General features: G+C 40.2%; 1 protein-coding gene across 1 annotated transcript; it reads left to right on the top strand.

Moving 5' to 3' along the window:
- The first annotated feature begins 5,006 nt into the window (after nt 1-5,006).
- Nucleotides 5,007-21,233, top strand: LOC117264020 (uncharacterized). The gene is made up of 2 exons (XM_078175790.1): nt 5,007-5,297; nt 17,056-21,233. The coding sequence occupies exons 1-2, from the start codon at nt 5,105-5,107 to the stop codon at nt 17,877-17,879; spliced, it is 1,017 nt and encodes a 338-aa protein (XP_078031916.1). The 5' UTR covers nt 5,007-5,104; the 3' UTR covers nt 17,880-21,233.
- The last annotated feature ends 3,461 nt before the right edge of the window (nt 21,234-24,694 follow it).

The raw sequence follows: 24,694 nt of genomic DNA, 5'->3' as shown, positions 1-24,694 counted from the left end.
GGACCAATTTTTCTGCATCTTTTCGGGTCAGGATAGGCCTAATTTTCACAATATTACGCAGATGAAAAAATGCAGTCCGTGAGGTTTGTTTTAAATGAGAATTAAAAGACAAATCTTGATCAAATATTACTCCGAGGTTTCTTACGGTAGTGCTAGAGGCCAGAGCAATGCCATCTAGAGAAACTATGTCATCAGATAAAGAGTCTCTGAGTTGTTTGGGGCCAAGAACAATAACTTCAGTTTTGTCTGTATTTAACATCAGGAAATTGGTGCTCATCCAAGTTTTTATGTCTTTAAGGCAGTTATGGAGTTTAGTTAATTGATTACTTTCTTCTGGCTTCATCGATAAATACAGCTGAGTATCATTCGCATAACAATGGAAATTTATAGAGTGATTTCTAATGATGTTACCTAAAGGAAGCATATATAGAGTAAATAGGATTGGTCCGAGCACAGAACCTTGCGGAACTCCAAAACAAACTTTGGTACGTAAGGATGATTCATTATGAACGTCAACAAACTGAAAACGATCAGATAAATAAGGTTTAAACCAGCTTAGTGCAGAACCTTTTAGGCCAATTAAGTGATCCAGTCTCTGCAGTAGAATTTGATGGTCAATTGTGTCAAACGCCGCACTAAGATCTAATAAAACAAGTACAGAGACAAGTCCTTTGTCTGAAGCAATCAGAAGGTCATTTGTAATTTTAACTAGTGCTGTCTCAGTGCTATGATGCACTCTAAATCCTGACTGAAATTCCTCAAATAAATTATTATCATGGAGAAAATCACACAGCTGGTCTGCGACTACTTTCTCAAGGATCTTTGACATAAAGGGAAGATTAGATATTGGTCTATAGTTGGCTAACACCTCTGGATCCAGGGTGGGCTTTTTTAGTAGAGGTTTAATTACAGCTACCTTAAAAGACTGTGGTACATAGCCTGTTAATAAGGATATATTGATCATATCTAATATATGAGTGTTAACTAAAGGAAAGACCTCCTTAAGTAGCCTAGTTGGGATGGGGTCTAAGAGACACGTTGATGATTTAGATGAAGAAATCACTGCTGTCAGTTCTTGAAGAGAAATTGGGGAGAAGCAATCTAAATATATATTAGGTCTTACAGCTGTGTTTGAGGTTAGATAGGTACTATCTGAGGACAGGAGGTCATGAATTTTGCCTCTAATAGTTAGAATTTTGTCATTAAAAAAGCTCATAAAATCATTACTGCTAAGGGCTAAAGGAATACAAGGCTCAATAGAGCTTTGACTCTCAGTCAGCCTGGCTACAGTGCTGAAAAGAAACCTGGGGTTGTTCTTGTTTTCTTCTATTAATGCTGAGTAATAGTTTGCTCTGGCATTGCGGAGGCCCCTCTTATAAGTTTTGAGACTGTCTGTCCAGATTAAACGAGATTCTTCCAGTTTGGTTAATCGCCAATTCCTTTCAACTTTTCGCGATATTTGTTTTAACTTACGGGTTTGAGAGTTATACCAAGGAGCGAACTTTCTTTGCTTTTTTAACTTCTTTTTAAGAGGAGCTACAGAGTCAAGTGTTGTTCGCAGCAAGCCTACGGCGCTATCGACAAAATGATCAAAGTCGGTACAGGAAACCTCTGTTACTGAGGGACTTGGTATTGAATTTAACGACGGAGTAATCTTTTCCTTAAATTTTGCGACAGCACTATCTGATAAACATCTAGTATAGTAACTGTTGCTGAGTGGCGTGTAATCGGGTAAAAAGAAATCAAAAGTAATCAGATAATGATCCAATAGCGAGGGATTCTGTGGAAAGACTTTTAGGTTATCAATTTCAATTCCATACGTCAGAACTAGATCGAGGGTATGGTTAAAACAATGAGTGGGTTCATGTACACCCTGACTGAAGCCAATGGAGTCTAATAATGAGATAAACGCGGTAGCCAGGGAGTCATTATCAACGTCGACATGAATGTTAAAATCGCCTACAATAATAACTTTATCTGATTTAAGAACTAAACTGGATAAAAACTCTGAGAATTCAGATACAAATTCAGAATACGGGCCAGGAGCACGGTACACTATAACAAATAAAAGTGGCTGCGAGGTTTTCCAGGTCGGATGTAAAAGACTAAGAACGAGGCTTTCAAATGAATTATAATCTAGTTTAGGTTTAGGGCTGATTAACAGACTAGAGTTAAAAATGGCTGCAACTCCCCCTCCTCGGCATTTTATGACATTCAGCGCACAAACATTTTTTTCCATCACATGTGCAACATATATGTCGCACTGTACAGCCCTGTTATTGTTGTCATTATTATTATTATTATTATTATTATTATCGTTATCGTTATTATTGTTAATTTTTTTTTAAATTATTATCGTTATTATTATTAGGGGAGTAGGGACACAGATTGGTTCACACCCTAACCCTCAGTGATAAGACCCTGAAAGAGATCAACAAAATGCTCCTTGACTTTGTATAGGAAAACAGGACCCGTTACTTAAAGAAGACTGTTATCATGAACTCTGGTTGTCTTAACTTTCTTTGAACAATACATTTAAGATTAATTGGTTAAAACGACTTTTCCAAAACCCAGCTTCAGTCTGAGTCTTACTCCTCTCCACATGTTGTCCAAACTAGGTGGCATTGACTTTTTTGTTCTTTGTAATTATGACATTGATAAAATGTCTGCTTTTCATCACCAGGCCTTTCTCTCGTGGTCTCTCATCTACAAGCACAACTTTTCTCCACATAACTACTTAATTTGGAAAAACAAAGACACTCTGTATGAGCACACATCTCTTTTGTTGAAGAGTTTCTTAGAAAATATAACATCCCTGTAACTCCTGGACAGTTTGCTGAGGTGTTTGGGGCCATCCCCTCTGGTGTGTGTGTGTGTGTGTGTGTGTCAGAGAAATGGCCAGGGCTTCTCTTTTGTTGGATTTTTGCAAGAGAAAAGTCCCCCTGGCCACTGCAACCCAGAACAACTTCCTGGGCTTCAGGAGGAAAGATTCTGGGAAATTGGACTCACAGGCCGAAGGCTTTGGGGTCTGGTCTGATTGGCCTGACCTCAATGACCTCTGCAACCGGACAGGAGTTGAGCTAGAGTGGTCTCAAAACAATGGACAGGTGGATATGCCCATCACTGATGAGCTCATAACTGACTCCTCTGTGGCTGTAGTGGCCACTATTAACCAGCAGGGGGTGAACATCGAACTGCTTAGTGACACTGCACCAAAGGCCCTGCTCAGTATTAAGCAGACTGAGGCCAAAGAACATTGGCGTGGACTAAGACTGCAAGGAAAGTTAGCCTGTCTTGATTTTGTTGATCATTCTATCCACATTCAATGTACAGAAATGCTGCTATTGGTGAGGACGTCTTAGAATTTACCATCAAAGCAAGATTGCAGGTATTGCCAACTAAGTATAATCTGTCAACCTGGTACCCAAGTATGCATGAACCATTCTATTTAAACCATGATTCTGAACAACTTGAATCAACAGCACATGTTCTAAATGGGTGTCATGCTTACAAAGCTCTGTATATTGCTCGTCATGATCGCATTGTTGATCTAATATCTGAGGCTGTGCAAAAAGCTTTACCATCAAGCGCTGCAAGGTATAAAAACTTGAGAGTGTTGCCAGGTTGGTTTGACCTAAATTATGACACCTTTGCCAACATCCCCAGTACACCTGACATTGTTTTTGTTGATAGCCGCCACATGGAGGTCCTAATTCTGGAAGTAGGCTGTGTGTTTGACCTGTACATGGACCAGGCTTTCCATGACAAATATTCAAAATATCAACCATTACTCCAAATCATAACAAGTCTTGGTTACAAATGCAGATTCTCTGTACTCATATTTGGAAGCCTGGGCCATGTGTATAAATATACCACTAGTGGCCTGAACATTGCTGGCATATCTAAGTGCAGAGCAACAAAGCTTGCTACGTTCTGCTCTGTTTCTGCTGTTATAGGCAGCTTGGCTGTATGGAGGAGAAGATGCTATATATTACCAGTATTGTCTTCTTGACCCTTTTGTATTTGACTGCCTGCCATATTTAATGTAATTGGTGGAATCAAATAACGACTTTAATGTGTGTGTGTGTGTATGTGTGTGTGTGTGTGTGTGTGTGTGTGCTTTTCAGAGATCAAAAACGGCTTGATGGTTCACAAATTAACCTGTTTATCTCCAACAGACACATCCGTAGGGAAACTTAGTCTATCCAGCCACGCGGTCAATAACAACAGACAACAAGAGCTTTGTTCCAGACAGATGTTGCAACACGACTATACCATGGAAAAGCTTTTGGCTCCTGCCTATATATATATATATATATATATATATATATATATATATGTATATGTGTATATATATGTATATATATGTATATGTATATGTGTATATATATGTATATATATGTATATATATATGTATATGTATATATATATATATATATATATATATATGTGTGTGTATGTATCTAACAGATATCTGCTGACAAATAAGGTCAAAGAAATTTCCTTTAAACTTTTTCTACCCAGCAAACACTTAGACTTATAGACTGTAGCTTCTCTGATGAATTCCCTGAAACATTTATGTTGGTGTTGCACAGCTGTCAAATTTTGTGGCAGAAACTGTGATTTTATTCACATTAACAAAAACAATCTGTCTTGGTTTGAAGAATGTTGTTATTTGTCTTATCTGACAATGATGTAAAACATTGTTTACTTTAGTCTCTTAATCTCGATGTGAAAATATCACATTCATTGTTGAACGTACTCTGGTAAAAAGCCACGCTGTACTGCTTTAAAATAACGAGTTTAGATACACAATAAATTCTCCCTGAAGCACTCTGAAAAATAAAAGGCACCTAAAACTGTTTTTAATGGCGTCATCTGAACCCGATCACACCTGTTCCATGGATCCTTTGTAAATGATCAACTTTCCGACGATTGTCGCTGTTCATACCACAAATAAAGTTTGAAGGGAAAAAACACTGGAAAAAAACGCTCCGGAAATGACCGTGTGTCATTGAACAAAATGGCGACTGGCGGCCAGAGTGAGTGTTCGGTGGAGAGCGGACTGTCGTGTCAGTGAGGAGGAGGAGGAGGAGAGGTGAAGATGTGTAAAGTCCAAATGCTGAGAGCGTTGGTGAAGCAGCGACTAACTGCGGCTGCTGAAGAGATATTTGGGCTGTTTGAAAGAACGATAGCAGAGTACGAGGAGCAACTTTGTCGCTCAAAAGAGGAGAACGAGCGACAACGGAAACTACTGGACGCTGTTTACAACCCTCAGCTCAGGTTACACAGAGCAGGTTAGTGTGTTCTTCTTCTGTGGTTATAAACACAGAGCAGGTTAGTGTGTTCTTCTTCTGTGGTTATAAACAGAGCAGGTTAGTGTGTTCTTCTTCTGTGGTTATAAACACAGAGCAGGTTAGTGTCTTCTTCTGTGGTCATAAACACACAGCAGGTTAGTGTCTTCTTCTGTGGTTATAAACACACAGCAGGTTAGTGTCTTCTTCTGTGGTTATAAACACACAGCAGGTTAGTGTGTTCTTCTGTGGTTATAAACACAGAGCAGGTTAGTGTCTTCTTCTGTGGTTATAAACACAGAGCAGGTTAGTGTCTTCTGTGGTTATAAACACAGAGCAGGTTAGTGTGTTCTTCTGTGGTTATAAACACAGAGGAGGTTAGTGTCTTCTTCTTCTGTGGTTATAAACAGCAGGTTAGTGTCTTCTTCTTCTGTGGTTATAAACAGAGCAGGTTAGTGTGCTCTTCTTCTGTGGTTATAAACACAGAGCAGGTTAGTGTCTTCTTCTTCTGTGGTTATAAACACAGAGCAGATTAGTGTCTTCTTCTGTGGTTATAAACAGCAGGTTAGTGTCTTCTTCTGTGGTTATAAACACAGAGCAGATTAGTGTCTTCTTCTGTGGTTATAAACACAGAGCAGGTTAGTGTCTTCTTCTGTGGTTATAAACAGCAGGTTAGTGTCTTCTTCTTCTGTGGTTATAAACAGAGCAGGTTAGTGTGCTCTTCTTCTGTGGTTATAAACACAGAGCAGGTTAGTGTCTTCTTCTGTGGTTATAAACACAGAGCAGGTTAGTGTCTTCTTCTGTGGTTATAAACACAGAGCAGGTTAGTGTCTTCTTCTGTGGTTATAAACAGCAGGTTAGTGTGTTCTTCTGTGGTTATAAACACAGAGCAGGTTAGTTTCTTCTTCTGTGGTTATAAACAGAGCAAGTTAGTGTCTTCTTCTTCTGTGGTTATAAACACAGAGCAGGTTAGTGTCTTCTGTGGTTAGAAACACAGAGCAGGTTAGTGTCTTCTTCTGTGGTTATAAACACAGAGCAGGTTAGTGTCTTCTGTGGTTATAAACAGAGCAGGTTAGTGTCTTCTTCTGTGGTTATAAACACACAGCAGGTTAGTGTCTTCTTCTGTGGTTATAAACACAGCAGGTTAGTGTCTTCTTCTGTGGTTATAAACACAGAGCAGGTTAGTGTCTTCTTCTGTGGTTATAAACAGAGCAGGTTAGTGTCTTCTTCTGTGGTTATAAACACACAGCAGGTTAGTGTCTTCTTCTGTGGTTATAAACACACAGCAGGTTAGTGTCTTCTTCTGTGGTTATAAACACACAGCAGGTTAGTGTCTTCTTCTTCTGTGGTTATAAACACACAGCAGGTTAGTGTCTTCTTCTGTGGTTATAAACAGAGCAGGTTAGTGTCTTCTTCTTCTTCTGTGGTTATAAACAGAGCAGGTTAGTGTCTTCTTCTTCTGTGGTTATAAACAGAGCAGGTTAGTGTCTTCTTCTGTGGTTATAAACACAGAGCAGGTTAGTGTCTTCTTCTGTGGTTATAAACACAGAGCAGGTTAGTGTGTTCTTCTGTGGTTATAAACACAGAGGAGGTTAGTGTCTTCTTCTTCTGTGGTTATAAACAGCAGGTTAGTGTCTTCTTCTTCTGTGGTTATAAACAGAGCAGGTTAGTGTGCTCTTCTTCTGTGGTTATAAACACAGAGCAGGTTAGTGTCTTCTTCTTCTGTGGTTATAAACACAGAGCAGATTAGTGTCTTCTTCTGTGGTTATAAACAGCAGGTTAGTGTCTTCTTCTGTGGTTATAAACACAGAGCAGATTAGTGTCTTCTTCTGTGGTTATAAACACAGAGCAGGTTAGTGTCTTCTTCTGTGGTTATAAACAGCAGGTTAGTGTCTTCTTCTTCTGTGGTTATAAACAGAGCAGGTTAGTGTGCTCTTCTTCTGTGGTTATAAACACAGAGCAGGTTAGTGTCTTCTTCTGTGGTTATAAACAGCAGGTTAGTGTCTTCTTCTTCTGTGGTTATAAACAGAGCAGGTTAGTGTGCTCTTCTTCTGTGGTTATAAACACAGCAGGTTAGTGTCTTCTTCTGTGGTTATAAACACAGAGCAGGTTAGTGTCTTCTTCTGTGGTTATAAACACAGAGCAGGTTAGTGTCTTCTTCTGTGGTTATAAACAGCAGGTTAGTGTGTTCTTCTGTGGTTATAAACACAGAGCAGGTTAGTTTCTTCTTCTGTGGTTATAAACAGAGCAGGTTAGTGTCTTCTGTGGTTAGAAACACAGAGCAGGTTAGTGTCTTCTTCTGTGGTTATAAACACAGAGCAGGTTAGTGTCTTCTGTGGTTATAAACAGAGCAGGTTAGTGTCTTCTTCTGTGGTTATAAACACACAGCAGGTTAGTGTCTTCTTCTGTGGTTATAAACACAGCAGGTTAGTGTCTTCTTCTGTGGTTATAAACACAGAGCAGGTTAGTGTCTTCTTCTGTGGTTATAAACAGAGCAGGTTAGTGTCTTCTTCTTCTGTGGTTATAAACACACAGCAGGTTAGTGTCTTCTTCTGTGGTTATAAACACACAGCAGGTTAGTGTCTTCTTCTGTGGTTATAAACACACAGCAGGTTAGTGTCTTCTTCTTCTGTGGTTATAAACACACAGCAGGTTAGTGTCTTCTTCTGTGGTTATAAACAGAGCAGGTTAGTGTCTTCTTCTTCTTCTGTGGTTATAAACAGAGCAGGTTAGTGTCTTCTTCTTCTTCTGTGGTTATAAACAGAGCAGGTTAGTGTCTTCTTCTGTGGTTATAAACACAGAGCAGGTTAGTGTCTTCTTCTGTGGTTATAAACAGAGCAGGTTAGTGTCTTCTTCTGTGGTTATAAACACAGAGCAGGTTAGTGTCTTCTTCTGTGGTTATAAACAGAGCAGGTTAGTGTCTTCTTCTTCTGTGGTTATAAACACAGCAGGTTAGTGTCTTCTTCTTCTGTGGTTATAAACACAGAGCAGGTTAGTGTCTTCTTCTGTGGTTATAAACACAGAGCAGGTTAGTGTCTTCTTCTTCTGTGGTTATAAACACAGCAGGTTAGTGTCTTCTTCTTCTGTGGTTAGAAACACAGAGCAGGTTAGTGTCTTCTTCTGTGGTTATAAACATAGAGCAGGTTAGTGTGTTCTTCTGTGGTTATAAACACAGAGCAGGTTAGTGTCTTCTTCTGTGGTTATAAACACAGAGCAGGTTAGTGTCTTCTTCTTCTGTGGTTATAAACACAGCAGGTTAGTGTCTTCTTCTTCTGTGGTTATAAACACAGAGCAGGTTAGTGTCTTCTTCTGTGGTTATAAACATAGAGCAGGTTAGTGTGTTCTTCTTCTGTGGTTATAAACACAGAGCAGGTTAGTGTCTTCTTCTTCTGTGGTTATAAACACAGCAGGTTAGTGTCTTCTTCTTCTGTGGTTATAAACACAGAGCAGGTTAGTGTGTTCTTCTTCTGTGGTTATAAACACAGAGCAGGTTAGTGTCTTCTTCTTCTGTGGTTATAAACACAGCAGGTTAGTGTCTTCTTCTTCTGTGGTTATAAACACAGAGCAGGTTAGTGTCTTCTTCTGTGGTTATAAACACAGAGCAGGTTAGTGTCTTCTTCTTCTGTGGTTATAAACACAGAGCAGGTTAGTGTCTTCTTCTTCTGTGGTTATAAACACAGAGCAGGTTAGTGTCTTCTTCTGTGGTTATAAACACAGAGCAGGTTAGTGTGTTCTTCTGTGGTTATAAACACAGCAGGTTAGTGTCTTCTTCTGTGGTTATAAACACAGAGCAGGTTAGTGTGTTCTTCTGTGGTTATAAACACACAGCAGGTTAGTGTCTTCTTCTGTGGTTATAAACACAGCAGGTTAGTGTCTTCTTCTGTGGTTATAAACACAGCAGGTTAGTGTCTTCTTCTGTGGTTATAAACACAGAGCAGGTTAGTGTGTTCTTCTGTGGTTATAAACACACAGCAGGTTAGTGTCTTCTTCTGTGGTTATAAACACAGCAGGTTAGTGTCTTCTTCTTCTGTGGTTATAAACACAGAGCAGGTTAGTGTCTTCTTCTGTGGTTATAAACACAGAGCAGGTTAGTGTCTTCTTCTTCTGTGGTTAGAAACACAGAGCAGGTTAGTGTGTTCTTCTTCTGTGGTTATAAACACAGCAGGTTAGTGTCTTCTTCTTCTGTGGTTATAAACACACAGCAGGTTAGTGTCTTCTTCTTCTTCTGTGGTTATAAACACAGCAGGTTAGTGTGTTCTCCTGTGGTTATAAACAGAGCAGGTTAGTGTCTTCTTCTGTGGTTATAAACACAGAGCAGGTTAGTGTCTTCTTCTGTGGTTATAAACAGAGCAGGTTAGTGTCTTCTTCTGTGGTTATAAACACAGCAGGTTAGTGTCTTCTTCTGTGGTTATAAACACAGCAGGTTAGTGTCTTCTTCTTCTGTGGTTATAAACACAGAGCAGGTTAGTGTCTTCTTCTGTGGTTATAAACACAGAGCAGGTTAGTGTCTTCTTCTTCTGTGGTTAGAAACACAGAGCAGGTTAGTGTGTTCTTCTTCTTCTGTGGTTATAAACACAGCAGGATAGTGTCTTCTGTGGTTATAAATAGAGCAGGTTAGTGTCTTCTTCTGTGGTTATAAACACACAGCAGGTTAGTGTCTTCTTCTGTGGTTATAAACACAGCAGGTTAGTGTCTTCTTCTTCTGTGGTTATAAACACAGAGCAGGTTAGTGTCTTCTTCTGTGGTTATAAACACAGAGCAGGTTAGTGTCTTCTTCTTCTGTGGTTAGAAACACAGAGCAGGTTAGTGTGTTCTTCTTCTTCTGTGGTTATAAACACAGCAGGTTAGTGTCTTCTGTGGTTATAAACAGAGCAGGTTAGTGTCTTCTTCTGTGGTTATAAACACAGAGCAGGTTAGTGTCTTCTTCTTCTGTGGTTAGAAACACAGAGCAGGTTAGTGTCTTCTTCTGTGGTTATAAACACAGCAGGTTAGTGTCTTCTTCTGTGGTTATAAACACAGCAGGTTAGTGTCTTCTGTGGTTATAAACAGAGCAGGTTAGTGTCTTCTTCTGTGGTTATAAACACACAGCAGGTTAGTGTCTTCTTCTGTGGTTATAAACACAGCAAGTTAGTGTCTTCTGTGGTTATAAACAGAGCAGGTTAGTGTCTTCTTCTGTGGTTATAAACACAGCAGGTTAGTGTCTTCTGTGGTTATAAACAGAGCAGGTTAGTGTCTTCTTCTGTGGTTATAAACAGAGCAGGTTAGTGTCTTCTTCTGTGGTTATAAACACAGAGCAGGTTAGTGTCTTCTTCTGTGGTTATAAACACACAGCAGGTTAGTGTCTTCTTCTGTGGTTATAAACACAGCAGGTTAGTGTCTTCTTCTTCTTCTGTGGTTATAAACACAGCAGGTTAGTGTCTTCTTCTGTGGTTATAAACACAGCAGGTTAGTGTCTTCTTCTTCTGTGGTTATAAACACAGAGCAGGTTAGTGTCTTCTTCTTCTGTGGTTATAAACAGAGCAGGTTAGTGTCTTCTTCTGTGGTTATAAACACAGAGCAGGTTAGTGTCTTCTTCTGTGGTTATAAACAGAGCAGGTTAGTGTCTTCTGTGGTTATAAACACACAGCAGGTTAGTGTCTTCTTCTGTGGTTATAAACACAGCAGGTTAGTGTCTTCTTCTTCTGTGGTTATAAACACAGAGCAAGTTAGTGTCTTCTTCTGTGGTTATAAACACAGAGCAGGTTAGTGTCTTCTTCTGTGGTTAGAAACACAGAGCAGGTTAGTGTGTTCTTCTTCTTCTGTGGTTATAAACACAGCAGGTTAGTGTCTTCTTCTTCTGTGGTTATAAACACAGCAGGTTAGTGTCTTCTGTGGTTATAAACAGAGCAGGTTAGTGTCTTCTTCTGTGGTTATAAACACACAGCAGGTTAGTGTCTTCTTCTGTGGTTATAAACACAGCAGGTTAGTGTCTTCTGTGGTTATAAACACAGCAGGTTAGTGTCGTCTTCTGTGGTTATAAACACAGAGCAGGTTAGTGTCTTCTGTGGTTATAAACAGCAGGTTAGTGTCTTCTTCTTCTGTGGTTATAAACAGAGCAGGTTAGTGTCTTCTGTGGTTATAAACACACAGCAGGTTAGTGTCTTCTTCTGTGGTTATAAACACAGCAGGTTAGTGTCTTCTTCTTCTGTGGTTATAAACACAGAGCAGGTTAGTGTCTTCTTCTGTGGTTATAAACACAGAGCAGGTTAGTGTCTTCTTCTTCTGTGGTTAGAAACACAGAGCAGGTTAGTGTGTTCTTCTGTGGTTATAAACACAGAGCAGGTTAGTGTCTTCTTCTTCTTCTGTGGTTATAAACACAGCAGGTTAGTGTCTTCTTCTTCTGTGGTTATAAACATAGAGCAGGTTAGTGTCTTCTTCTGTGGTTATAAACACAGAGCAGGTCTGTTACCAACACTGCTTCTTCTTGTGACGTCTCACCAGTCTCACCTGATAAAATGTTTTAAAAAATGTCCAATAAATGTTAATGATTTAATGAATCCCCCCCCAAAACTAATACTATATCTGAAAATTAATATTAAATTGTTCAATAAAATGTAAAAAAAAAAAAAAATATTATTAAACTGTCTGAAAAACTGTCTGGAAAAAAATGTTCATTAAATGTCTACGAAATTTTTTATAGAATGCCAGAAAATGTCTCAACAAAATGTCCAAAAGCATTATTAAAATGTCAAAGAAAATTTTGATGAAATGTCAAAAATAATTATTGAAAAGTCCAAAAATAGTTAATAAAATTTTTGAAAAATATTATGAAAATATTTGATAAAATGTTGATGAAATGTCTGGGAAAAAAATTAAATAGTCTGGAAACGTTTGTTGAAAATGTCCAAAAAACATTATTAATTGTCCAAAAAATGTTGCTAAAACTGCTTCTTCTTCTACTGTGATTAAACTGGAGGGCGGCTGTATTCTGAACTTATGGTAACTGAGCACCGTTTAAAATGGCAAAATGTTTGTGACTTTGTTCACAACCTGTTTACTAGGGCTGTGGTCAACCAACGGAAATCCTGGTCGACTAAAATCGCACATAATCTTCAACTAATCGATTAGTCGTGGGGAAAAAAAAAATCTGCGTGTTATTTTTACTTTTGCGGTGGTGTGTCTGTGTCACTCTGCAGTTACACCTCCAAAACACTAGTCAGCGGTGGAGAACTGTGTTAAGAGCTGTAAAGTTTAGTTCAAATCAAACTTTATTTATATAGTTGATTCAAAACACACATTAAACACACATTAAACACACATTAAACATGTCTTAATAGAGACAGTTTCAAAAATGTTATTTTAGTGGAGGCTTTATTGTCTTCACAATTTATTATTTCTTATCTGTGAAATTAAAGTAAATACAAGCTTTGTTTCCACTGAGGGAAATGGTGTCAGCTTACAGAGACAGACAGGAGGTCTGCGTCACCGCGACGCTGAGCGTGAGGGTGGGCGAGTTCAACTGTCATTCAACAACGGGGGTCTTTTGAAAACACCCCCATTTTCACAGGTAACTTAGCCTGTCCCCCCGCCACAGGAAATAATGGATTAATCCTGGAATGCTGTTGATGTAGCACTTTTCTCCTTATGAAAGTAACACGGCGATTATTCGACCAGTGAGAATTTGGTCAGACGAGAGCATAGCGACCAAATAATCGACCAGTCGACCAGGAGACTACAGCCCTACTGTTTACTGACCAGTACTGTTACCATGGTTACCAAGCTGATTGTCATCAGTCTGGTTTCAAACGGTGACTTGGTGGATTCTACTTCCGGTTAAGGTGAGTTTAGGTAAACTGGGACAGTTCAGGCATCTTTTCAGTGAAAACACAAATTAACCCAAAAACGTCCGGGATACTGACACTTGAGTCCAGAATCAAGAAATGGCGGCGTTCTGACCTAAGAATTATTCAGCTTATAAAAATCAAAAAGTAAATACTTGCTGTTTTATTCCAATTATCTTAACTGAGTCGTAGTAAATTTGTACCAAAATTATTACGAGTCAATTTAATTATAGGTGTAACTCTCACTCAGCTCCTTGACACTGCTGTTAACCTGCATCAAACAATAACTCCACTGTAACCTGAGGATGAAAAAGTTACACAAAATGAATGGTTCTCAAGTATTGAAAATTACAACAGTACATTCAGGGATGATGTGATTCAGTGTTTGGATGAAAAGACACATATTCCCAATCCTGTTGAAAATGATTTGGTTGCAGCAACAAAGGATGTGTGTCACTTTCAAATGGATGATGCCTCACAGGCAGCAGCACAGGACACAGACCCCATCACACTTCGTGAAGGCTCACAGGATGATGTGAAACCAAGTGATAGCATATCAAATGTGCAAAGCAGACGATCTGCACAAAGTACTGCAAGTGGAAAAGAAAAGAAAAAAGAAAGGCTCGAGTTGGATGAAGAAATTGCTGCACACTTGGCTAAAGTGAGTGTGCTAACGGCTGCTAGCACATCTGTAACAGATAGGTCCAATGCAATGAATTCTTACCTTGAAAATGAACAAGGAAAAACAGCAAAGTTCAGTATCGACGCCGCTCCTTTCATTCCTCAGAGGCTGGAAACACCTAAACAGCATTCGAAAATCATGGTCAGCGATCAGGTGACAAGGCCTAAAGCAGATAGCTACTTGAAAGCGCCACCCATCTGAGCCCAATCCTCAGTCCAGTGCTCATAATGATCAGACGCAACATGGAACCATTCTCAACACTGAAGGTTCATCAGGCAATGAGGAGCAAAGCAATGTTCTTGACATCATGAAAAGGCAAAATGAAATAACAACACTACTGATACAACAGCAGCAACGGTCATCCTTGCCCAAAAGAGATATTCAGGTCTTTGATGGTGACCCATTGCAGTATCATACATTCCTGAGAGCATTTGAAAATGGTGTTGAAAGTAAGCCTGACAGTTATAGTGATTGCCTGTACTTCCTTGAGCAATTCACTAGAGGTCGCACAAGGGATCTTGTAAGAAGCTGCCAGCATATGGACCCAGAGAGGGGCTATGCTCAGGCTAAAGTCCTACTACAGGAACATTTTGGAGATGAACAAAGGATTGTAGCTGCTTATATGGATAAGGCATTGTCATGGGCCCCAGTTAAATCAGAGGATGTTAAGGCGCTCCAGGACTACAGCTTATTTCTCAGAGGCTGTTCAAATGCAATGAACAAAGTGCAGTACATGTTTGAAATGGATATGCCTGCTAATATGCTGACAATTGTAAAAAGCTGCCTTACAAGCTAAGGGATCGATGGAGGACTATTGCTTGTGAAATACAAGAGAGGCGTAACCAAAGGGCTACATTCAGTGATATTGTTCATTTCATTGAAAGGCAAGCAAGGATTCTAACAGACCCAGTGTTCGGGGACATTCAAGATGCAACACCAGTATTAAGCAGAGGCATAAATCGAACCAGCTTAAAACCCAGATCTAGGCCAAAAGGAAGTAGTTTTGCTACAACTGTGACTACTGCAGAGAACAATAACACTACACCAAAGGAAGTCAAGAAAATCTGTCTGTTTTGTGAGGGTGGACACGCTTTGGAGTTTTGCCCTCGATTGAAGAAAAGGGCTCACACTGAAACAATCAGCTTTTTAAGGGAAAAGGGAGTGTGCTTTGGCTGTTTGTGTATAGGACACGTTAGCAAGGATTGTCGAAAGCGTCTCTCATGCAAAGTGTGCAGTTTGAAACACCCACAATGCTTCACATCCACTCAAAGGAAAAGGAGCCAGTGACGGAAGGAGAACCAGGCACTGCAGTGGGCTGTGCTCTGGTAACCAGTGGGCTTACTGGGGCAGGTGGTCATGATTGCAAGCTTCATATAGTTCCAGTACAGATTAAATCCAAGAAAAGTAATCACACAGTGGTTACTTATGGCTTCTTGGATCAGGGTAGCACGGCTGTTTTCTGCACAGTTAACCTCATGAACAAGCTCAACCTCTCAGGAAAAAGGACACGAATCCTTTTATGGACAATGAGTCAAGAGAAGGTTGTCAATAGCTGTGTGGTCACAGGACTGGAGGTGGCTGGCTTAGACGGGGAGACATACTGTGATTTGCCCAATACCTACACCCAGGAGTGCATGCCAGTGCATAAGGGCAATATTCCATGTCAAAGGGATCTTCAGAGGTGGCCTCACTTGGGAGATGTTCACTTACCTGAGACTGACTCCGAAGTTGAGCCAAATGTACCAAAGGCACTGGAATGACTACAAGTCATCCGTAGTGTGGATGATGGACCCTATGGCATTAAGACTATTCTGGGCTGGACTGTTAATGGACCACTGGGAGGAGACAGTGGTGATGGAATGGATGTTGTGACCGTTAACAGAATCTCAGTCCTGAACTTGGAGGAGCTTTGGCAGCGGCAGTTCATAACAGATTTCCCAGAATGCAGTTATGATGAACAACCTGGTCAGTGGAGAGAAGACCAAAGGTTCATGAAGCTCGTCCAGGATTCAGCCAGGCTTGTAGATGGCCATTACCAGGTTGCATTGCCTCTGAGACAAAGTTGTGTGAACATGCCAAACAAGAAGAAGGTTGCAGAGCAGCGTGCCCTAAACCTAAAGAGGAGGTTCAAAAGAAACTCATCTTTTTTTTTTACATAAAATGTCATAAAAAGTAAAAATGTCAAAAAAAATGTAGTAAAAACATCAGTAAAATCTCAGCCAAAGAAAATGTTAACAAAATGTCAGAAAAATATATATTTTTAAAAATTCAGAGAAAAAAAAAAAACAAGAATTAAAATGTCAGGAAAAAAATAAATTGTCACAAAAATCAATACAATTTTAGAAAAAATATTTTATAACATGTCAGAAAAATGTTGATAAAATGTCAGAATTTCTTTCTATAAAACTGAAAAAAAAAATTAGGAAAATGTTGGAAAAAATGTTATTGAAATGTTCTGCCAAAAAAAAAAAGTTCTAAAAAATGTTGATAAATTCATTCTTTTTTTTTTTTTTTTATTTCTGTGTCATGCCATATTTGGCCCGTCCCTCATGGGATTACAAGACACCACTTTTTACAAAACGTACATCTTCCGGTCTTGCATACCAAACGTGGAAAAAGAAAAAGAAACACAGGCAATACATACTAGGTTTCTATATAACATAACTATCATGTATCTTCACATTATCTTGATAAAGCTTTCTCCACATACCTGGCTAATTTATATGTTTCATATGTGAACAGCCAACTCAGTCTTTGTGCATCATCCATATTCATAAAATCAACGTCCATTCTTATCTTACTAAACAAAACTTCACGCAGTTCACAATACAAACGACAGTTGAAAACAAAATGAAACACATTTTCTGTATCATTTAGACAACACATTGGACAAATCCAGCTTTCTTCTTCTACATTAACATACCGTCCAGTTTCCACAGTCAAAGGTAAAATACCAGATCTCAGCTGGGCACATAAAGATCTCTGCTTTTTAGACAAATTATATACAACATAATTCTCTGTGCCATATTCAGTTTTTATCCTCGTAAAAGTAGGAAATTTTGGTCAAACAAATCAATTAACAAATCAATGTTAAGCTTTTTGCCCCCCCCCCAAAAAAAAATGTTGACAAAATGTTTGAAAAAAAAAAAAAATAATAAAATAAATTGTGTTATGGGCACTATATCCTGCGGTGTGTCAGGTTGCTCACCTGACATCAAATGACAGTTTGTCTCTGTTTCCTGTTTCCTGTTTGGTGCAGACATCCAGCAGCTGTTGGTGGTTAAAGAAGAGGTTCCCCCTGAGCAGCAGGAGTGGAGCTCCAGTGTGGACCAGGAGGACCCAGAGCCCCCACACATTAAAGAGGAAGAGGAGGAACTGTGGAGCAGTCAGGAGGGAGAGCAGCTTCAAGGGCTGGAGGAGGCTGATATCACCAAGTTCACATTCACTCCTGTCCCTGTGAAGAGTGAAGATGATGAAGAGACACCTCAGTCTGGGGGACACCACTGTGGAGGACCAGGAGCAGGACCAGCGCCCGAAGACGATGACGCTGATGATTGGACAGAGACCAGAGGACCTCAGACAGAATTAACCCATCTGAGTCTGAACATGTCTGTCCCTGCCAGTGACTGTCGCACTGACGAGAAACCCTTCAGCTGCAATGTGTGTGGGAAAAGATTCATGCAGAAGGGCTACTTGAAGACACACATGAGGACCCACACAGGAGAGAGACCGTTCGGCTGCTCCGTCTGCAGTAAGTCCTTCTCACAAAGTGGGAGTTTACAGAGACACATGAGGACGCACACTGGAGAGAAACCCTATATTTGCTCCGTTTGTGGGAAAGCTTTCAGCGAAACCGGAAACCTGAAGGTTCACATTAAAACTCACACGGGAGAGAGACCGTACAGCTGCTCCGTGTGTGGGAAAGCTTTCATCGAGAGTATCCACCTGAAGGTGCACATGTGGAACCACACGGGGCAGAAACCTTTCGGCTGCTCCTTGTGTGGGAAAAGATTCCCCTGCAATGAGAATTTGGTGCGTCACACGAGGACTCACACGGGAGAGAAGTCGCTTGGCTGCAGCTGATGAAGAGGACTGCGGAGGACGGGGGAGACCAGACAAGAAGTAGTCTTCATCAAAGCCGACAGAAAAATGTCAGCGAGTTTTAGAAACACTTAGTATGAGACTCTTTACTTTTACTTTTGTGTCACTTACTTGTGTTTTCACATGACGATCCACTCAGGAGAGAGACCGTCAACCTCAAGAGTCAGAAACAGGAAGTGAAAGCAGGAAGTGGAGCTGCTGCTGATTATTACATATTAAAGTTAAATATTTAGCTGCTTATTATTCAGCAACGTTTTCTCTTCAGTTTAACTCTTCAAAATCAGACACCTGTGGGTAGCTGAGGCCTTTGTCTTCCCCATCGCCACGTCATGACCTCATGTTACTGTACGTTCTGTGCAGATATGGTACTTTGCTGTAATGACGCCAGCATTTCCCCGTTATGACTGCAGGAGATAGTTGTTTCCATAATCCTGTGTATATATATTTATCAAAAATAAAACCTGTAAAAGTTTGAATATTCAGCTAAAGGCACAAAACACGCCGGTGGTGAACGCCATGTGTCAACAAATAGGCCCCTGTTATTTTCAACGTACGACCCCACACTGGTGGTGGCAAGAAGTGCGTTGGTGCTCTGCCACTGTCCTGTTTCCAGCCTCGCTGCCCCCACATTTAAATGCATTTTCCCCACTAGCAGCTCTTGTCTGCTCCCGTAGCAGCTCGACTCCTCTCCTCATCACAGATGTGTAAAGAGAACTCTGTAGCTGTTTCTAACGGATGAGGAGAGACTTGAAAAACATGCTAAACTAAATGACCCACAATCGTTGTGACAACCTATCAGATACTTCCTGTGATTTGAAGCTTAAGCCTAGTTCACATTACACGATTTTCACCACGATTTTGACGTCGCAGAGGATCTTGAGAGCCACTTTGGGTCGGAGGTGAGTTGGCAGGTAGACTGTCCTCATGTGTGAACAACCCTCTGAGCCAGTCGCCCCCTCGTCTGTGACTGGGACTGGATATCTGGCATGCTAGAAAACTGGAGAGGTGTGACATGACTGACAAAGAGCATCAGCTAATGAGAGGCGGGATACGTCCCACATCAGCACGCAGGAGGACGGAATAAATGTGAGGAGGACAAGCCAGCAAGCAACAACAACAATAGCGGCGTCCACAGGAGCACATAGTGCGTGTTGTGTTCGGACCCAGGCTCTGGAGGCAGATCTGATTCATTTATTTTTACTTCCACGCAATTTAAATAACCCACCTGTAGCCAGAAAACACAGGGTCAAGGACAGACATTCTCTAGGGGATATGGCAAGCCTAAATCTGGTGTCTTTCCTTGAGATGTGCAGCTCTACCAGCCCCAGCAAGAAATCAAAGTCATCCGCTGTCATCTGTAGCATTTCCTGAAAACCCGTTCGATCACTCAGCTATGACAGGTACAATAATCTGGGTCAGAATACATGCATAGACTATATACAGGGATTAAAGTTCTCCGGCACACAGCGGATTTCCGGCGTGGCGAAGTTTCTGTCCAGCACGGGCAGAAGTGCTCTACAGTGCGAGCATTTAACTTGCATTTGCCCCTAAAAATATATATATGTGCGAACCGGGAAAATGATTTAGGTGCACAGTGTGCGAGTAAACACAACCTACTGTTTACTGTAATCGGCATCGTACGTTTTTCCATCGATAACCGATCAAATAAATGTATTTTAAAACTCGCTCCTTTGGCTCTGACACAGCTGTCTCCCTCCCTACCTGCAGTCCCCACTGCACTGGGCTTTGTAACAATGTCCCGCCTACAGCCCCCTCTGATTGGTTACACGGCACAAGTGATAGCCAGTCAACACTGACGCCTGTGCATGCTTTCACATCATGTCACATTGAGAGACAGAGCACAGACAGAGTGGGAGACGCTCCGGTAAGCCAGCTGTAATTTTGAAGGTAAGGTAACTGAAACCAGACAGAAACTAAAGTTGCAATAAAAATGCTTTATGCTGAAGTTTTAAAGTCACCACCACAACGTTATATGATCCATGTCAATGATGACATGCTTGCCCAGAGGCGAAATTTCGACCTAACTGCCTGTTTAATTCACATCAAGCGCGATACAATTTTGCAAACAGCCTAAATGATTTAGCTTCTAAAAATAAATAGCACCAAGGCAAAAAAGAGATGTAGGAGCTATAAGTCAAAAAGTCTGGTAACCACTGAAAGTTTAATCTTTATTTATAAACTCATTATACTATAAAAGTTTAATCTGAAAAGTAACGACTAAAGCTATAATCTTTTTGTTTGTGTTGATAATAAACACTTTCCTTTGCAACACATACATTTCTATTTCTTCATTTTGTGACCGCAGCACCAAGCCCCCCGCTCGGGAAAATATTTCAGATTTCAGGCACACAAATCTTCCGAGCTCCACATTTCAGGCACAAAATTTTTTCTTGCTTTAACCCCTGCTATATAGACAGTACGATGAAAGCTAATAGGCTAGCGGCGCAGTGGCAACTGAGTTTCATTCACAGAACTCACCTCCAACTCTGCAGAGTTGACAACCTGCGCAATCTGCGTGCAGCAACCTTTTCCTTTCCCCAAATCCCTCTCTTCGTTTCCTGTTTCTTCTCAGCGCAGAGCAGGGCACAAACGACCTGCAGAGCTCCAAGCTGTTGGACATCTATGTTGACAAGTAGCGCCAGGGAACTTCATAATATCCTGTTTTGGTCACGCGTGACAAAATGTAGTTTGGTGTGTGTCATGTCACATGCCATACAGTGGTGGCGCCGGTGTGTTTTCAGTCCGAGGCTTCTGTCTTCCTGTCATCACATTTCATTGGTTATCACCAGGCTGTAAATGTTTTTCCACTGATTCTCAAAAACATCAGCTGAGAGACGACTCATCAGCTGTTTCCTGACGTCAGAGAAGAAATGCTCACTGATGGCGGTAACTGGTAAAAGATGTGGCTCGATGATGATGTCAGGACTAATTCAGGTGTTTGAGAAATGAACAGGTGAATTTATTTTTTATTAAATATCTAGAGAAGAAAACAGAGTGATGTCATCTGCAGATTCTTGTCACCAGTTCAATGTTGGGACCTTCTGTTTTTTTTGGTGTCTGAGATGGTGCTTTCTGTTTTCGTTGTTTTCTATTTTTTTTTCTGTTTTTTATTCGTTATTTTTTCTATTGTGTCTTTTTTTTCACATATATTTATATATCCTTAAAGAGCTCAGTGTCTATATCAGTTTTGTAAAAGCACCATCTCTTATTTTGTATTTGTTTATTTACCAATAACTTCTGTGTTTTTCATATTTCCTTCTGATCTGTGCAAACTGACGCCGCTCTCAATAAAACCATTGAACTATGACATCATGACCTGATAGTTGTTTCCATGATCCTGTATATGTGTTGATATAACACAGAAACCAACCAGCAGCAGAAAACTGAAGCTTCTCTTTCTCGTGTCATTGCATTGAACACTCATCATGATGTCACTGAGCTGCATGACGTGTGGTGCAACAACACACAGAAACATGAGTGATGTCTTTTCACGTTGCTCATAAAAGTGATCACATCTTAAAGCTATGGTCTACGTTTAGAAAGATAGATCAGTATCATTAACATCATTTAGATGGTGGTTATGGCCCAATAGTGCTAGCTGCACAATGAACAGAACAGATCAACATAATAAATTAACAGTAATCTGTATGACACAATGAAGTAGCTTACAACAACATTAATGAAAGTAATAATATTATAGTTATAGTTCTGGCTACTGTGGTACAATATGTTGAAAGTATGTATTAATATCTGACAGTATACATGTGTGACAATAGTCATATGTGTATAATAACAGTAGAAGTATGACTAATGACTAATGATGGCAGCAGCAGCAGGAGGCATCTGGCAGGACCACGGCAGCAGCACAACCACACACGTCACGCTGTCCAGGCACCGCTGTGATATGAGTTAATCTGAGAGACAGTGGAGCACAAAGGCTCCGGAGAAGAAGCCGAGTTAGTGACATCCAGAATGGCCGAGTTAGCAAGATGCAGTAATAGAATACGAGAGAGAGAGAGAGAGAAGGAGAGAAGGTGCCCGGTGTATTATAGAGGGGTCCTCCGGCAGACTAGGCCTAAGTCAGCCTAACTAGGGGCTGGTACAGGGCAAGCCTGAGCCAGCCCTAACTATAAGCTTTATCAAAGAGGAAAGTCTTAAGTCTAGTCTTAAATGTGGAGAGCAAAAGGAACCAAAAAAAATCTATTCTCTCTGGTGGCTGCAGGAGCTGCAAAGAAATTGACCAATCACAGCCATCTGGTCCACATGGGAGTTACTCCTTGCTCAAATTTGCACTCTCTCTCTCTCTTACCCTCCGTCCAATCCCCTCGCTCCATTTTGACACTCCTCTGCTCCTCTGAGCGATTCAGATACACGAGTTTCGATATGGAAAAAAAAGAGAGCGACAGCAGGAAGCAGCCTCTGCTTGCCCCACTGGCAAAGGCTGAAAGGAAGTGTAGGTCTGCCTCTGAAAAGGCAGAAACGAAGAGGAAATGCGACAGATTAAGGGCTCAAAGCAGAGTAAACATCGGGTCATCCTTTGACCGATGGAGAAAGCTCTGGCAAGATCTGGGCCTGAAAAGTGCTGCTGATATAGCAGAGTTTTTGTTGAACAGGTAATATTTCGTTTTTACTGTGGATGTTGTGACATAGATAACTGTATGCCAATGCTGGCTTATGACTGTGAAAGCTGCCATTAGTTTTTGTGTGGTTAGATGGTGTCGAAACATTTTTTGTCTGCAATATTGTCAACACTTGTTTACTTGTTCGACGGAGACGTTAGCCTCATTTTTAGCATTGTAAGCTAAAATTGCTATCATGTTTACACATTGTCACATCAGCATGTTTCCTTAGGAGGCTACGAGGGGAGGGAGGGGTGGGAGCACAGAGGGAGGGGTGTGTGTGTGTGTGTGTGTGTGTGTGTGTGGCAGAGACTTAAGAAATATTTCATGTTTCTACATTTAAAGATGTGTCGGCTCGTGCAGGTGTCTTTAACTCCTTAACCGAAGCAACATCCGCCGCCACCTGCAGAGTGGAATTCATTTTCCGAATCTACTTGAGCATGTTGTTGTTGTCGTTCCTTCCAGTGCGGCTTTGTCTGGCTTAGATTTTTCCCGTGGAGATTTAATCTCTGGTACCACTGTCGGCGAGGGGCTCCTTCCCACAACTTTGAAAAAGTCTGACTATACTACATTTAAAATTTTCGTTGACATGATGCATTACTGTTTACTACGACATTTAGAATTTTCTTTTTTAAGTTCTGAATTTTCATTGACTGAAACGTTGAATATTGCTCAGCATTTCCCCGCAGAGTTTTGACGACAACACTTTTCTCTCGAAAAAGACACTTACGTTGTAGTTATCGGCCAAGTGTACATTTCCAAATTTATGAAGTTAATCAGTGGTTGTCGGGAGCTCCATGAGTGAGCTACCATCTTTCTCAGCAGTTACGACATGCTATACTATGATGTTTTTTTTTGTTTGATTGTTTGTTGTTGACACCATACTGTACTATGATGGGGTTTATTTTGTTTTGTTGTTGACACCATACTGTACTATGATGTTTTTTTTTGTTTGATTGTTTGTTGTTGACACCATACTGTACTATGATGGGGTTTATTTTGTTTTGTTGTTGACACCATACTGTACTATGATGTTTTTTTTTGTTTGTTTGTATGTTGTTGACACCATACTGTACTATGATGGGGTTTATTTTGTTTTGTTGTTGACACCATACTGTACTATGATGTTTTTTTTTGTTTGTTTGTTTGTTGTTGACACCATACTGTACTATGATGGGGTTTATTTTGTTTTGTTGTTGACACCATACTGTACTATGATGGGGTTTTTTTTTTGTTTTGTTGTTGACACCATACTGTACTATGATGTTTTTTTTTGTTTGTTTGTTTGTTGTTGACACCATACTGTACTATGATGGGGTTTTTTGTTTTGTTGTTGACACCATACTGTACTATGATGGGGTTTTTTTTTTGTTTTGTTGTTGACACCATACTGTACTATGATGGGTTTTTTTTGTTTTGTTGTTGACACCATACTGTACTATGATGGGGTTTTTTTGTTTTGTTGTTGACACCATACTGTACTATGATGGGGTTTTTTTTTTGTTTTGTTGTTGACACCATACTGTACTATGATGGGTTTTTTTTTTTGTTTTGTTGTTGACACCATACTGTACTATGATGGGGTTTTTTGTTTTGTTGTTGACACCATACTGTACTATGATGGGGTTTTTTTTGTTTTGTTGTTGACACCATACTGTACTATGATGGGGTTTTTTTGTTTTGTTGTTGACACCATACTGTACTATGATGGGGTTTTTTTGTTTTGTTTTGTTTTTGACATCATACTGTACTATGATGGTTTTTTTTTTGTTTTGTTGTTGACACCATACTGTACTATGATGGGGTTGTTTTTTTTGTTTTATTGTTGACACCATACTGTACTATGATGGGTTTTTTTGTTTTGTTTTGTTGTTGACACCATACTGTACCATGATGGGTTTTTTTGTTTTGTTGTTGACACCATACTGTACTATGGTGGGGTTTTTGTTTTGTTTTGTTGTTGACACCATACTGTACTATGATGGGGTTTTTTTTGTTTTGTTGTTGACACCATACTGTACTATGATGGGGTTGTTTTTTTTTGTTTTGTTGTTGACACCATACTGTACTATGATGGGTTTTTTTGTTTTGTTGTTGACACCATACTGTACTATGATGGGGTTTTTTTTTTGTTTTGTTGTTGACACCATACTGAAC

Source organism: Epinephelus lanceolatus, chromosome 16 (assembly GCF_041903045.1).
Source record: "Epinephelus lanceolatus isolate andai-2023 chromosome 16, ASM4190304v1, whole genome shotgun sequence".
NCBI lineage: Eukaryota > Metazoa > Chordata > Actinopteri > Perciformes > Serranidae > Epinephelus > Epinephelus lanceolatus.
The sequence above is the reverse complement of the archived record's forward strand: the minus strand, read 5'-3'. Positions and strand labels throughout refer to the sequence as shown.

What these genes read in the sequence shown, in the direction of transcription:
- LOC117264020 (XM_078175790.1), top strand. Translation starts at nt 5,105, where the DNA reads ATGTGTAAAGTCCAAATGCTGAGAGCGTTGGTGAAGCAGCGACTAACT. An exon ending in GCTCAGGTTACACAGAGCAG is followed by an intron (nt 5,298 to 17,055) that starts GTTAGTGTGTTC and finishes TGTTTGGTGCAG; the next exon opens with ACATCCAGCAGCTGTTGGTG.